Below are 15877 nucleotides of genomic sequence, written 5' to 3' on the forward strand. Positions count from 1 at the left end.
ACTTACAGAAACAACAGGTGAGGAGGGCCCGGCTCAAATGAGCTTACAATCTAGAGATCCTACTGTGTACAGAACCATACACTATGTCAGCCAACAGAACAACATTTACAGAATAAATACAGCAATATAGAAACCCACCTCATGTATATATATATATATATATATATATATATATATATCACGTCTGATTCCCGGACTGCCTATCATTTCTTTCCATTTAAGATATACTCCAGTACTCCCCCAGCTATACCAAACCAAGCCGGTCCTTCTCATTCACACCTCATCTTTTTGTGCAGAGGTCCTGTATACGATTTAATTATAAGCAAAATGTACAGTGAAAAAATCGGGGCAGCTTTAATGTTGATTTTCAACAATTACTCAACAACGTAGATGGGAAGAGCACAAGCTGAAGGGCATCATTGTGTTTCCAAGCGAACTTTGTCCAATGACGCAGCGTTACTCTGCCCTCGGGGACAGTCCATGTTGAGATCACCGAGTGCCTTTCCTTTAGGAAAGCAACATATCACCGGTCCTGGGGATATCAGAAGGCCTGGTGCCATCTTCACCGGCATAATAGAAAACTTGAAAAGGAGCCGGTCTGAGAAATATTTACCTTTAATATCTCATCGTAAAGATTCTATATAGTGACTCGCCAACTGTTACCCAAATGGCTCTGATACCAGCCCTCAAGGAAACCTTGTCATGATTTAAAGATACAACTAATTAAGTCACCTGCATTCAAGCAGGGATATAAGCCATAACAATGACGAATAGTAAGGCGCCAGCTCCAGATTACAAATCTGCCCCTTCATCCGGAGTCCCCAGGTATGCTCACTGTGCTACGTATGCGTCTTTTACCCTTAAAAAGACAATAGGTGACTCTTACAACGCAACCGACTTCTCTAGCAATAAGTGTTTATAGGCAATAATGTCTACGTTAATCACCATCCATAAACAGCAACACGTGTACATTAGAAAAACATGTTCCACTCAACACACTAAGCTCAAAATGTTTAACATCTTCATAATTACATTTAATAAATGTTTAACATGTGCCTGCGGGCTAACAAGCTATGGAACAAGCTCATCCGCCAAGAGTCGTAAACCAATATGGAACTCATTAAAAAACGATACAAATAACGGTAGATCATTTTCAAGCGGAGTCAATCGGGTTTGTGTGGTGGCAGTGAACAGAATCCCAGTGTCTCTTCTACTGGATCTGCTGCAGAAGGTTCGTGAACCGCAGGGAAATGTATCCAATGAGCCTTTCTTGGGGCTGGCGGTTGGTGGCCCCTGCCTCGTAAAACAGATTAAGTTGCATTGCTGCATTAATAGGTTTTGGACCGCTAGCCAACGCGGTTTAAAAATTAAAAGTGGTTTTAAATGAAAGAAAATAATATTTTGTGCCAGACCAGTATATCGGAGGCTGAGACACTTACCTGTTCCTAGGTGCAAAAATTAGGCTATTTTAAATTGGTTTGCAGATAAGATGAATTATTCCAACTAACCAACTTCACGAGACAGATGAACCCATGTGATTTTCTCCTATCTGAAGAGCTAAGCCAGGCATACATAACGTACAATTAAATCTGTGAGAAGACACGGATTTAACAATACATTATGCAGGGCCCATCTTACGGGAGAAGCGGCCAGGGTTAGGTCTTTATAAAGCAGAGTAAAGCTTTTTTCCACTGTTCACAAATTGTGTTAAAAAAGTTTTATTGATTTATTGATAAAAAGATTGACAGATCTACGTATGACACAATATTTCAAACATTTAAAAAATATGCGTGAAATGCGCTAAAACACATTTTTAAGGGACTATATGTTGGGCAAAGATATATTTTTCAATAACTAGCTATACGATCAGCACAATGTATACATAGTTAGAAAAATAATAGTCTATGAGATGTAGAGAGCATCCCTGGGGCAGCATAGGTAATCGTGATCTATACATTTGCTAGCCTTTGGTCGGTATCTGTCAGAACAAAACAATAAACTAAGGAGTCAGGAAGGAAACGTCTTCTCTTACAGACCTCCAGCGAGGTGGATTCCATTATGTGATGGACAATCTAGAAAGATCACAGTCATCAAGAAGCTTTGGCAGGGGTAGCAGCCATACCCCGAGTGTTTTACAGAATGAGTGGTGGTTTATTCTGAGAGCTGCATTATGCAAAGAACACATGGTAAGTTATCAAGACTGTAACTGCAAAAGCAGCTAGCACAATAGCGTACCACAAAGATGGACTTTGCACCGGGAATTTTTTGTTTCATGTGTATGCGTTCAAGAATAAAGAACCTGGTTCCTTTAACCTGATGTTGTAGCTCCTAAAAGATGTATGCCAAGGATTGTAGGTGTTCATCGGGAGGCTTGATCTTGATAGGGATCCCAGTGGTTGTTGAAACTCTTTGTTCAAAGTTAAACTTGTTTGGACCCCTTCCTGTGATACAATAACAGTAACAACTCTGCTTTCCAGTAGTGAATTGTGGCTACCGATCCATACTTTGCTGCTAAATCCTTCAGGCACATCTGGCAAAGACACTTTCAATACACACATTTGTTGCTTCCTTTTTTAACTTTATATAAATGATAAGCAAGATTACAATTCAAGGTCAGAAGAACCTGATGGACTCAACTCCATCTTTACCCAAACCAAAGAAGATGGAATCTGTCATCCAACAGCAGCAGGGTGACTGCTTGCTGCCCAAGATCTATATAGTTCATTGTAGAGCCTGCAGAATGTTTCTACGACAGAAGCTGTAGAACCTCTCGGATCCTTTCCATCTTGTGCAGGTCAGACTCCTCGTGTGTCTCGCTCTTGTCGCACTCCTTTATCAATGCTTCAGCTTTTTTTACGGTGGTGTCCCGCGCACCGCCTTTCAGACCTCCCAGATAATCTAGCAGAATTGTGAAGTATTTGTCAGGAACCTGCAGGACAAAAAAAACCATCTTAATCCAAAAAACAGAAATAAAAAAATAATATTAAAGTTGTTATTAAAGCAATATGATGTCATATTCCACAATTCTGCTTAATTACAGCAAAAGGTGGCTGGGGGATAAGGTGGGTGGATGGCCCCGGCTATGTCTCTAACCGTGTCCCGCAAACAGTGTCCTGCTTTGGGCACCTAAAATGTTGGGGGTTTGACAATGCAATCCTTCCAATGCACCACGAATGTACTTTCTCGTACTTTACAGGAGTTCAAGAAGACTATTGTAGGATCCAACTTTTTTACTCCACTTAAAAACTTAAGTGCCGTCACTAAACCTCCTGCGCGCGTCTCCCAATTTTCTGTTCTCAGCCTTACGTGAAATTATTATATTAATCACATAGAGGACTGCGTTTAGCGATGTGTGAGGAGGAAGTATATTATTTTTACTGCAGCAATGTTCCATGTGCCGATTTCTCTCCAGGGGAATGAAAAAGCTGGATCGCTACACCCCAGTGTTTTACAATCTGCTGTAAACACAACAATAAATGTTACTGTGGCAGTTTAATGAGAGATGAACACGCCGTGGGGTCAAAGCACAAGGGGTTAATTACAGGAGAGCAGACCAATTCTGTATCAATTCACTGTAACCTCTACTGCCACCAGCCGGATGATAAACCCTGCACTGTCAACAACAGAAGATACCCTCAGATTCCCGGTTATAAGAACCAGGTGTGGAGAATTAGATTTTTTTTGGCTCGAGACTAATTCCTAGACAGCTGCACAGAACATCTGTTGTATTGCGTGGGATGTTACAGTAGCTTCTGCTAATGAAAAACAAAACTACCAGAAGTAACAGGCCATCCCATGACATTAACTTCCAAACAGAGACGTATTTATAGGTAGGCAATGATGGAAGAAAGGACAGCCGGCAACTGCAAAGAGTTGAAGTCAGACTGAGCCATGACGAACCTTCTCCTGGTCATACATGTTCAAGAGGAGCCAGGTCTGCCTCGTCTTCTGAAACTTCCATTCGCTCCGTTTTTTAGACCAACTGCAACCAGAGACAGAGAAAAGGTTAATTTTCTAAAATATTCCATGCTATGACTTAACAAATGAAGACACGTTTGGTTCACAACTACCTACAGGGCCGGCCCAAGGCAAAATGCCCCCCCCCCTTATCTACCCTTCGTCTCCCTCCGTCCCTGCCGCCCCCCCCCCCCCCCCTTGTACTTACCTTTCAGCAGTCCTGCGGCGAGTCTCCCTGTTCGGTCTCGGTGCCCGCTTGTAATGCTGAGCGCCGGAAATCTTCCGGCACTCAGCATTACAAGCCGGCACCGAGACCGAACAGGAAGACTCGCCGCAGAGGAGAGAGCGAGGGGCGCCGAGTGGGTACTGACAGCTTGGTAAGCTTTCTCTCTCTTTCGCTTTAAAAAAAAAAAAAAAAAAGAGCTTGGGGCGGCAAAGTGCCGCCGCTTCAAAAGTGCCGCCTGGAGCGGTTGCCCCACTCGGCTCCATTGTCGGGCCGGCTCTGACTACCTAGAAACAAATTTGGTGGGTTGCCAGTCTGACGCTCTATTTTTCAGGTTGGGACGTAGCCTAGAGTCAGGGCTGAGTTTACATCCAAGGTATAGAACATGAAAAAAAATATTTAATACAGAAAAATGAGTGGTGTAAACAGAGACATGTGGAGTGCTGCCATTTTGGAGGAAGTTCCCATTGCGAAGGTGCAAGACTGAGTATAGCAGATTGAAGAGAAGGGAGAAGATGGAGAAGTTGCGGAATTGGTCGGTAGGGATCGTATTTCATTGTCCGAAACAGACATACATGACTAGGATACTTCTTCTAGCATCTACTAAATGTTGCATTCATTTTACCACTTTAGAACAGTTGGCCTGTGGACCTTCAATGGCTCTTTGTGGAGGTCTTCAGGAGAAAACAGCAGTTCTTGGAAGTAAACCTTTTTTTAAATAGTCCACAAACTTAAAGCGCCACAGGGCAAAAGTCTACGAACGCTTACTAAACTGGACGTTGTTACATCTTGCAATATTTGAGTTGTCTATGTTGCGGTACTTTACAAAATTAACATTCTAATGCTTTCTACACAATAAAAGGCTAACAATAGAAGTTACCGGTTAGAGTTACTGGTCCTCCCGAGTAACAATGAACAGGATTATGAACATCAATGGCTTTTTACAATGAATGAGTTTCATTTTTCAAGCGCTCTGCCAAAGAAAGCTTTTAAACAGCGTCAAATGGTCTGGAAGAGATGTTCTACAAAGCCGACCTCTATCCTAAGGGTCAGACTCTTCACGTGTGTCTGCTTCATGAGATCCAGACCAGTTCTTTTAGAAATTGCAGCTTTTTCGGTAAAAGCTATTAATGGCACCGTTGCAATAAAGCATGGCAAACAAAGTAAAAGTCTTTTGACACCATGTGGTTCATTCATACCAACAGGACAGGACGGAGATGGAACCGCGACAGAATCTTTCAAGAGTCCTAATCAAAGCCTCAGACCAAAGTTACAAAATACTCAGAACATACATTCCGACAGATTAGGAAGATCCCTCTCCTGGGATACATTATAAAGAGTTAAATGTTATCCTCTATTAACGATCATGGCTGGTCAGCAACTTGATCCAAACAGGGACAATCTCACTAATGTCTTACTGTAACCCGGAAGATTCACATGAGCATCATTAGACGATGGCGCACTTGGAGCATCGGTGTGTAAGTGGGGTATAGGAGCCTTTGCAGCAACATTTAAAACATGAGCGACTTTGTACCTAGTATTTAGAAATATTTTATGTACAAAGGCCCCTTTAAAACAGGCTTAGATCCTGATGCTCAGAGATCTTCTTACAGCCTAGAGTTAGGAAGAGCGCAGCTGTACTATTATTTCCGAACAGTAGGTGGCAGTATTTTCAGGCGCAAACGACTAAAAAAATCCAGAATGATGAAGACATAGAAACAGACTGCAAAAAAAACACTAATATATTTATTGTTTGGGGAGAAAGAGTGAACGAAAACATCAAAGCAAGCCTCGTAAAAACCTCATTTAGCGGGACATCAAATATATGCAATATAATGCAAAGATACTATGAGGGCTGCAGAAAACTTCATGGGGTAATTAGGCATATTGAGAGCTGCCGCTCGGGGGGCCAGTCACCCAACGGGGCAATGCGGTTCTAGTAAAGCAGCCCAGGGCTGCTGCACCCCTCAGATATATCCCCTATGCCTAGTCAGCCTAGGCGATAATATACCATTGTCATTGTCAGATATTAACAACTATTCCAAAGATTAAAATCTTTTACAAAAATAATGAGTAAGCCCGTAGAACCCTGTAATAAACTCATACTAAGGAAACACCCTGAGCTCCTAAAACACAAGGGGATGTCCGGGCAGAAGAGAGGGTAGAGAGGGATTTGGTCTCAGTTGGGGGTCTGTTCCTCCTGGTATTGGGGGGTCTCACGTACAAATTCTGCTTTGTTATACGTTGCTTGTTAAGTCCGCCTTTTAACATTATGGTGGTATCACAAGTCTGATCACAGTGGGGTCCGCCGGAGTTTAGTATAACCTGTACGAGTCACTGAACAGAGGCCTGTCACCTCGGTTAAAAGCATCCTCCATTACCAAACATGAGCTCCTATGTTTGCTTTTTTCTGTTTTACTAATCTTCCATGCGTTAAAATGATTAAACACACCACTTTCATTGTGCTGGGGCTTGAATCAGAGGACATTCCAGATTTGTGCACCCTCTTTTCAGTCCAAATGTACTAACAAACTATGCTCATTGTCCTCTCCTGATGATCGTCGGAAGCCGGAACAGCAGAGGTCGCACGGGCCGTCACCCTCCTACTCACACACACGCCGCGGCACACACTGCACTCTTATTTTGTTGCCTGTGGTTGGACACACACGGTAGCTTGATTTTTCAGAGCGTGTGCCATGTCTTACAGAGAATATATTTCTACTAAATAGGTCTAAATGAAAATAAGATCTATCTATGGCAGCTGGGCTCCCAACACACACAATGTTCTATTGGCAAGCGGGATCAGTAGGACATTTACTAAACTGACCTCACGGTGAAATTCTTTCCATGATCGGCACAGCGACCTCGAAACGCAACATGGCTCAAACCACTATTCAGAAGCTTTGCAAAGCTAAAATATTATATCCATTCATGTAAAAAAAATTATTTAGGGAATGTTTTCATTTATTCTTACAAATTGTGCCCCAGGGCATCGGCTTCCCTTTAAATTTTAATTGAGATGGATTGTGTTCAGTTCATAACACAGCTGGGACAGATGTGGTCAGCCTGAATTTGCAGTCTGGCACTGGACCAAACGCGAAGGAAAAACTATAGTGTTTGGGGTAAAAAGTGCAACGTGTATAAACTGTAGCTACTCTGAACCCTGGCCAAAATGTGACCCAGAAACGAGTAAGTACAATTTAAACATTCACATCCTAATTCCAATTTCACAATGGAAAATAACAAAATCGGCAAAAAAAAAGGGATTTCTGTTATATGAGAAGATGCACCTGCGGAATTCTAAAAAGAAAACAGCCTATTTGTTTTAATCGATGCAGCAGGAGTCCGGGATTACGTCCGAGTCCCGCTAGTCTCTCTCTTCGGGGCATTTTACTTCTACGCTGCTTGGAAGTCTCTTACGTCTCTTATAAAATCAGGGAAATAAGTCTGAATGGACAGCGGTTCCGGGAATTGCATTACAGGCCAAGAATGCACCCAGGAATTTCTGAGGACTCATCAGCCCTGCGTTGCACAATATCTGGTCCAGACAAAAAAAATCAAAACAAAACAGCATTGACGTCCTACAATCAGCAGTGCTGGTAATTCTATAAAATACAAAAGCCCTTATTACGTCTCTAGCAGGGCTATGCGACGCCAGCCCTCGGGGGCTGCAAATGGAATTCTGCATATTCTTGCCAGAAAACCAGCTCAAGCGGAAATATCCAAAAATGATGGCCTGCTTGTGGCCCTTGAATTGTGCATACTCTACTTGTCAGGTCAATGTCCTATTGTTTGCACGCTAGCTTACGTTTTACTTTAATGACCCTTCAGCACATCATACTGCAGCTTCAGTACTCCCATTCCACACCAGAGCCCAAATTAACCACGGTTGTAATACTGGATTTAGGTCCCAGTTTAGCGTGACTACACATCACTCTGTATTACTTGCAATGATCCATCAGGGCTCGCGGGCATCAGTCTTGGTGGGTCGTGGGGTAAATGATATAGGTTGTTGTTCTTCTGGTCTGTGGCATCTCCGGCATTTGTTTTATTGTACAGAACTTGACAGCCTAAGCTTCATTTCCAGCAAGAAGCCAAACAAAACACAGATGGCCCTCGGGCACCTTCAGGCCTAAAAACAACCGTGAGGAATTTGAACTGTGCAAATATCAAAGACGGCTTCCTACCAGCCCACTGCGGTAGCTATGGATGCTGCCATATGCAATATGGGGCATATAATTTCCCCAGCACAGTAACAAACTATTACATTAGTAGAGATACTTGATACGTAACAACTGTGCCCAAATGCACCTCTCCATCTCTAAATGGTTAACCATTATTTTATAATTTGTTCCATAATTCATACAATTCTACAAGGTTCTCTTGTATCATTCTTCCTTGCTGAGTAAAATACAATTTGTTTCTCCAGGTGTTTTTCATCATCAGAAACTTCCTTGGTCTCATCAGACCATACCCATGATATTAGTTGTATCAGCTGACAGAGATTGCTATTTGAGTGATGCTGTCTGTGATTAAAAGAAGAAAAACTAATGGGGTTATAAGAAGAGATTCTGGTGCAAAGCTTCAACGGATGGAGTGTCCTTTTAGTGTTTGTAAGACTAAACTCACTGCCGATATTATAGAGGAGAACCTCTAAACCTGGAGCCACCCGTGACACTGTATCTCTCTTCTACGGTAAAATGCAACATCACTGTACCTTTCCAGATACTGCAAGGAAAGTCCACCTGCAGACACCTTGTTAGGTTCTTCCTCCTCCTCCTCCTCCTCTACAACGGCGCTCTCTTTTTTCAACCTCTTCTCTTCCTTCTTACGTTCTTTTTTAAGCTTTCTTTCCAGAACTCTCCGTTCCTCTGGAGTCAGGTCCTCAATATCTCGATTTTCAGTTGTCTGGACCTGCAAAACAGCAGAATATCGGTGAACCACAATCTATCAACAAGTATCAGGGTTAGAGACGATAGCAGCACACAAACACATCAACAACTTTATATTATGACTACAGCCAGCCATTGCACTGCATTACAAGGCCTGTCCTGAGAATGTTACAGTTATAAACATAACCAGACAGGCTACTCTTTTCTTGTTTTTACTAGTATTACTTTCATACTATTTTGTTTTGTCAAATGTATTCTATTATTACTATAAATGTTTATTTTCTGCCCATTTTCATTACCGCTTGGAACACTGGACATCCATTACCAAGACAACATAGGCTAAATCGGAGATGGAGAGCCATTCTAATACACTCTAGTGTTGATTAAGTGGTTAGCTACTCTTTGGAATACTAATCTGGCCCTCCGCAAGACCTCTTTCAGGCAGATGTGTAATTATATGGGATGCGGGGGGGGGGGGAGATTTTTTGCACCCTCTGTCCAACTTCCACTTTGCTTCGACTTGGAGGTAGGTGACCAGCAATGGCAGCGTTGGACCCACCTTCCACCATTCCATCAATTTTAAAATATGACAATGTTACATGTGTTAGCAGCTGGGACATGAAAATGCTTCTTCATTTGGTATCGCATAGGGTAGCATGGACCAGCTGTTACAGTTCATGTAATAAACATGTCCTTGAAATTTGGTTTGTTGAACTTTAAGTGCACTTAACAATGATTAATGACAAATTTGGTAATTAGTGCTCTCGGTGCCAAAAAAAAGCTCATATTTCTTTCCTGAAAAGGAAGGAATTCTGTACAAACAATGATATCCGAGCACCAGTTGCACGCCGGGGATACTGAACTAATAAGCAATAACGCTGGTTCAAGTTTAAGTACCTAAACAGGAGTACTAGGATAGGGGGAAGCCAAATGGCTTACAACAACACAGAGGCCATATTAATTACAGATAGTTTAGTATGATACGTTCCCCTTAAACATGCACCTACAAAAAAACTAAAACAAAAGAGGAAAATCTAGGAGTTGAGTTGGTTTTTATAGTGGCCTGAGTTCAAAATATACTATTAGATTAGATTAAAAACCAAACACGTTACATCCTAATAATCACTAGGTTATTCTTTTTTTCTGTCCCATTTCATTTACTTCACAGACGTCAACAACATTTTATCTATGAGGATTAGTGAAGATTAAATGAAAATGGAAAATTGGGTTCATTCAGTGATCTCTGAGCATCACCAGTGATCTGCAGAAATACGCTTCTGCATTTCTAAAGAAAAAATATACACGGTTCTGTGTTCTTGAGCAGAAAGGATTATTTGTTAACGATATTGTCGGATGCACACTCAGTAATCCCAGATTTTAGATGTTTACTATGTAACTTTGATTAAAATAATAAAAAAAGGATAGATGAAAAAAAAAGACAAAACACATACCAGGACATCATGTTAGTGACACAAAACAGTAGCCATCAGCAGTGTTATTTATTGATGTATATAGTGCCATCATAGTCTGCAGCTCTGTACAATGGTAAACAGGACAAGGTAAGCAGGATGTCCCTGCTCAATCGAGCTTACAATCTAGTTTTTAGAAGACAATATTACTTAGTCTTGTGTAACTCACTGAACTGTTCAAGTTCCAAAGTATATCCAACAATACTTTTTATGTTTTCATTTCATTTGACTTTACCAGATTCTCTTGGACACTTGAGTAATCAGCTAAAGGTCAACCAAAATTCCAATGGATGTTGGTTGGAACTGTCCACCATGGTAAAGTTGTGATGAGTTGGAAACCAATGTCTCATTCACAATATGAATGAGACATTGGTTTCATAAGCGATCTGGACTTTACAAGTACTTTGTAACTCTTCTGAGATTTCTTTTTTTTGGCATGGTTGACTTGGTTGAGCAGATGCTTCTCGAGAATAGCAAACTCAAAAAGTTTGAGTATTTTATGTCAAAGTAGCTCTAACACACACCTCCCAACCGCTTTCATTGATTGGACGGCAGGTTTGCTAACGCACGACTCCAATTAGCTTTTATTGAAGTGATTAGGCTAGGAATTTAAAAACCCGCACTGTGAATGTTTGAATAATGTATTCAATATAGACAAGAACAATACAATCATTTGTGTTATTCGTTAAAACAGAATGTGTTTGTTCATTATTGTAATTTACATGAAGATCATGTCATAGTTTAAGAAAAAAAGAAATATCAATGTTAATAATTCCAAAGGATTGACTAACTTGTTCTTGCCACTGTAATTGTACCTGATGAACTTCACTTGAACTTAAGCTACTCAAGTAGTTAAAAGTCCATGTTTACGGAACACAACCTCGAATAGAGACGCATCTTAGAGGTGAACATGGCAAAGAGGTCCTGAGTGCATTACAATGAAATCTGAGATACAACAAAATACAATTTGTAAGCCCACAGTTCATATTTACTTAGATTTAAATTACTGTATTTAAAAATTATATTTCACCCAGGCGTTACACGGTTTGTAAAATGAGAATCTTAGGAGCAGAAGAACTCGCTCAAATTACCATTTTATAGCCGCTTGTAAACGTGAGAGCATTTATTCAAAAATAAAGGGTTTGACGATGAATTTGATATTTTGGTTATTGTCCCAGATTAAGGAAATTTAGAACCTTCCCCTGTCATGTCAAAAAAATATATAAAAAATATTTTGAGAAAGTTTTCATTAGCCACATAAGAAAAAAGTTCAGCAATTAAATAAAATACGATAATGGCCAGGACAGGTGTCTCCTTGTCCATTGCATATTCCAAAGAAGCTAGTGTTACCTTTGACTCAATACGTTTTCATGGATAAAGACCTCATGGGTCCTTTCTTTAGGTGTTGTAGCAAACTGAGGAGGCTATGTACAGTGTATAGAAATACACATTGCATACTATTACCGAGCTAGTGATGTATTGTTAACAAAAAAAATAGTTATTACCCTTTAAAGAATCTCAATATGTATAGCTGGGTGGAAAGAAGAGAGAATGTGGATGTAAAGTGTCAGAGGCTTAAATGTAATGTAAGAAAGTTTTACTTTTCTGAGAAGGTGGTAGATAAGTGGAACAACCTCCCTGCAGAAATACCAGAGGCTAATACAATGAAGGAATTTAAACATATGATTAAGGTCCTAATCTCTACATCAGGAAAAGTGTGTTGTGTGTGTGTGGTGTCTATTTTCCTACCCTTATCGCTTCTTCTTGAAAAAGCCCAAATTGCTAAAAAAAAAAAAAAAAATAAATAGAAAACTTGCCGTTGGCTCGATGTCATCTGCTGTGAAAGAAGTGGATCATACTGAATACCGTGAAATAAGTAACATCTTTATATAATGCATCATTCTAGTGGAATCTGTTTTACGAGATAGAGTGCAGGGGGAAAAGAAGTCTTAACCAATAAGGTAAAAGCTGTTGATAACAGCTTCAGTGTACTCTTGTTATTACTCATGAAACTCTTTATTGTTTTCAGTGCTACTGATCAGGGTCAGCTCGTGTGCCTGTAATAGTGTTATTAGCGCTAACAGAGAGTCTCAGGGTACCGTCGCATTAAGGGTAGAGAGTGAACACAAACGTGCGAGATCCCAGCTGCACAGAGTATCTCTGTTCATGTGACTGTAGACTTCCGTCTGTAGAATCCGCTGTAACTCTGAGCCATGCAGGTTACCCTATTAATGACTGCGACTCGTGACTACGAAAGGAGCATCTTCTTTGTTGCTCCCGTCACATAACAGGGAGTGAGAATCTCCGGCTGCCAATGCTCATCATACCAAAGTCTCTCTGTACCTCTGTAAATAGCACTCCATGCAAAGGGTGTCCTCATGTGGTCTCCCATATCACCCAAGGTCATGTTCATGCTGTGCTTGGCCAGACATGTCTCCTGACAACTGGTCCACTTGCCCCCAGTTTGCTCCAGTGCGGACTTGGAATACATTGTTAGGCTGGGTAATGAGAACCTTCCATGTGCATTTATAAAAAGCCTTCCCACCGATTTTAATGGGAACACTAATCTGCCGGTGAATTGTTGGACCACAGAAGAGGTGAGGAGCTGCAGCTTCACCCTAAGTGATTTGTTTTAAACTTTTGGAAAGAATGCATAGTAAAGTAATCATAAACCAAACTACATGAAACGATGATATCTTAATATATGATATGATTTGGAAAACAGATACAGAAATTTTTGGATAGATTTGCTTGCATATTGCAATATAATAAAAAGCATAAAAACCACTCAAAGTACTTCAATATGCATTCTTCTTTAATACGTTGCCCTTCCTTTTTCTGTATTAGAAATAATTACACTATTAATATGTGTACATCTATTGTACAGCGCTACGGAATTTGATGTCGCTATATAAAACAAATAATAATAATATATTAAGTGGTGCTACTTTGTTGCATACATTTGACAAACATATTTCTTACGTTTTATTGCAGAAGCTTTGAAAAAAAACATTTGAATATTGAATATTTATATTCTCTTCTGCTGTACATAGAAAAAAAAATATAAATAAATTATGTTTTTGGCAAAAAAAAACTCAGTGAAGAATTTTACATATTTTGGATGTGTTTTGGAGATTCAACTGAGGCTTAAAAATCTCAACCGGGTTCTGCAAGAAGCCAAATTTAAATAAGAACAGGGCTTTTGTATCCTATAGCTCAGGGAAAAGGGACTTTCAACCCCTGCAGGCATGAACGAAAGGGAAAGTGGGCATAGAAACATACAGTGGGTGCCTTTGAGTGGTTTTTCCTTTTTTCCCCGTTTGTTTGCACAGGAAACGCTGGGAATTGAAGCATTACAGAGTATCTTTCTTTCTACGTTCAGATAGGGGTTTTCTATCCATAATATCCATTCATAATTCCAAACACATTGTTTTATGTTCTGAAACCCAAGGTTTCTAGGTCTCAAATGCCAGAACGGTTGAGTGGCCAGCCCTCTGTCAAGCCGCTTCTAAGACAGAAAAAAACAAAAAAAAGTTGACCAACCGTGTAAAATGAAATAATTCACACTATTCTGGGCCGGTTACTTGTGGAAATGTTGTCGTTTCCTAGCAATGCAAATTTAAACAAAAAGGTCTCAAGTCAACAATGGGGGCTCTTGTAGCACAGAGAGGAATTTCCTCTGTTGGTTTTTGATCATTTTACCATAAAATGTCTATTCTGAAAGAAAATAAAAAAAAAAGGAAAATGGTGTACTTGACAGGAGTTATACGGGAAGGTTGTAAATGCTGGCTAATGCTATGAGCTTTCCGATGGAACTCTGAGGGAGGCTGGATGATAATCCTTCCATGTTGAAGCCGTATGTATCAGTAGAGGATTTGGGTGCACTATGGCCAATTTACGTTTTGCTGGAATGTGGCTGTAACCACCTTCTGTCGCAGTCTAAGACAGTGAGCTTACATTCCTTCAACACTTGAGACTAATGTTTCAAGACTAAAGACTTTCAGACCAACTGCTGTAAATACAATGATGTACAGGCAATCCCATTCCAAAGGAAAAGTGCACTATAGCGACACCCCCATGCATGTACCCCCTTACCTTACCAAGCACTTCCCTATTCCACCTAACGGCCACACAGTGCATGACACTAGGCTATGACATCATATTTCTGATTATGGCAAGAGAGCAAGTTATCTGGTAAAGTGGACCAGTTGAATACAGATTATCTTTGGTCCTCATTCTTACAGTTGATGTAAGCACTGTGTACATGAGCATAAGATGTTAGTGTGTGTGTCTGTAGAGTGAGGCCAAGCATGGGCTGTTAAGACAATGCAGGTGAAGTCTGGGCTGTGTGATACAACTCCCTCTCTGGGCTGACGATAAGATTCCAAGATGATCTTTACTGGCGGTTCATGGGAAGTGAAGGAAAGATTTGCATGAAAGGCTTGGGTGCTGGGGAATATAAATCTGAATACATTAATAAAAAGTGAAAACAACAAAAGTGATAGATGGTTTCCAGTTATGGATTCAATTTTCCTCTTCCTCCCATGTGTCAGTTTCCCTCTAAGTTTTCCCATTGCTCCTTCTCCCGTCATCATCCATAACCTCTTTCCCAAAAGCAGTAGAGGATCCGAACTTCGAAGATCTAACGGGGATTGTCACTAACTATAGACAAGAACATGATCCATACGTTTCAGATCCTTGTTACAAGGATTCCACATTTTAATAAAAGCCGTTCTGTCCTCAGATGAGGGTCCTGCTCATCAATAAGCATCACCTTACCCTGGGCGAGGGGTACAGCCACCTATGCCTCCACCCCATTCTTATTCCTAACACTGTTTAAATAAATTATGTCCCCCGCTGCATTTTTCCTGCCATCCACCCCTTACTCTAAGTAATCACAGTTCACATTCATCCACCATCACGTATTGCTATCAGGCCCCAAAGTGGCCCCCAAACACAATAGGTTCTGTTATGGAACATCACAGCCACCTAATTATGCCTCCAGGTGATGTACGCGTAGTTACCAACATCTCAATTTGTTCAGTACCTGCAAGAGGAAATATATCCCACAGGCCAGCAGTTCTAAACCATGCTCAAATATCATCATAACGATGCACAGATATTGCCTGTTTTGCCAAAAATCTAACATTTCATGGTTATCACATTTTATTTATACAGCGTCGGCACTATTACAATAGGAGAGAGACCAACAAACATTGACAGTAGTATATGTTTACAGACGGAGAAGAGGGACCTGTTCTTGTGAGCTTACAATCTACTAGGAATTACTTTCCTATTAGAATATTGGGAAACGCTGTTCTAGATCGTTGGTCCTC

The 15877-nt window shown here is 40.6% G+C and overlaps 1 protein-coding gene across 1 annotated transcript; it reads right to left on the reverse strand.

Moving 5' to 3' along the window:
- Positions 1-2746: 2746 nt before the first annotated feature.
- Positions 2747-15645, reverse strand: LOC149283520 (protein cholesin-like). Its single transcript, XM_089497468.1, has 4 exons — positions 15589-15645; positions 8898-9094; positions 3901-3982; positions 2747-2929 (listed from the first exon to the last, which is right to left on the reverse strand). Exons 1-4 carry the CDS (start codon positions 15643-15645, stop codon positions 2747-2749), a joined length of 519 nt encoding a protein of 172 aa, XP_089353594.1.
- Between the last annotated feature and the right edge of the window lie 232 nt (positions 15646-15877).

Source organism: Sceloporus occidentalis, unplaced genomic scaffold (assembly GCF_023333645.1).
Source record: "Sceloporus occidentalis isolate IW3139 unplaced genomic scaffold, rSceOcc1.0.p SCAF_103, whole genome shotgun sequence".
Taxonomy (NCBI): Eukaryota; Metazoa; Chordata; class Lepidosauria; order Squamata; family Phrynosomatidae; genus Sceloporus; species Sceloporus occidentalis.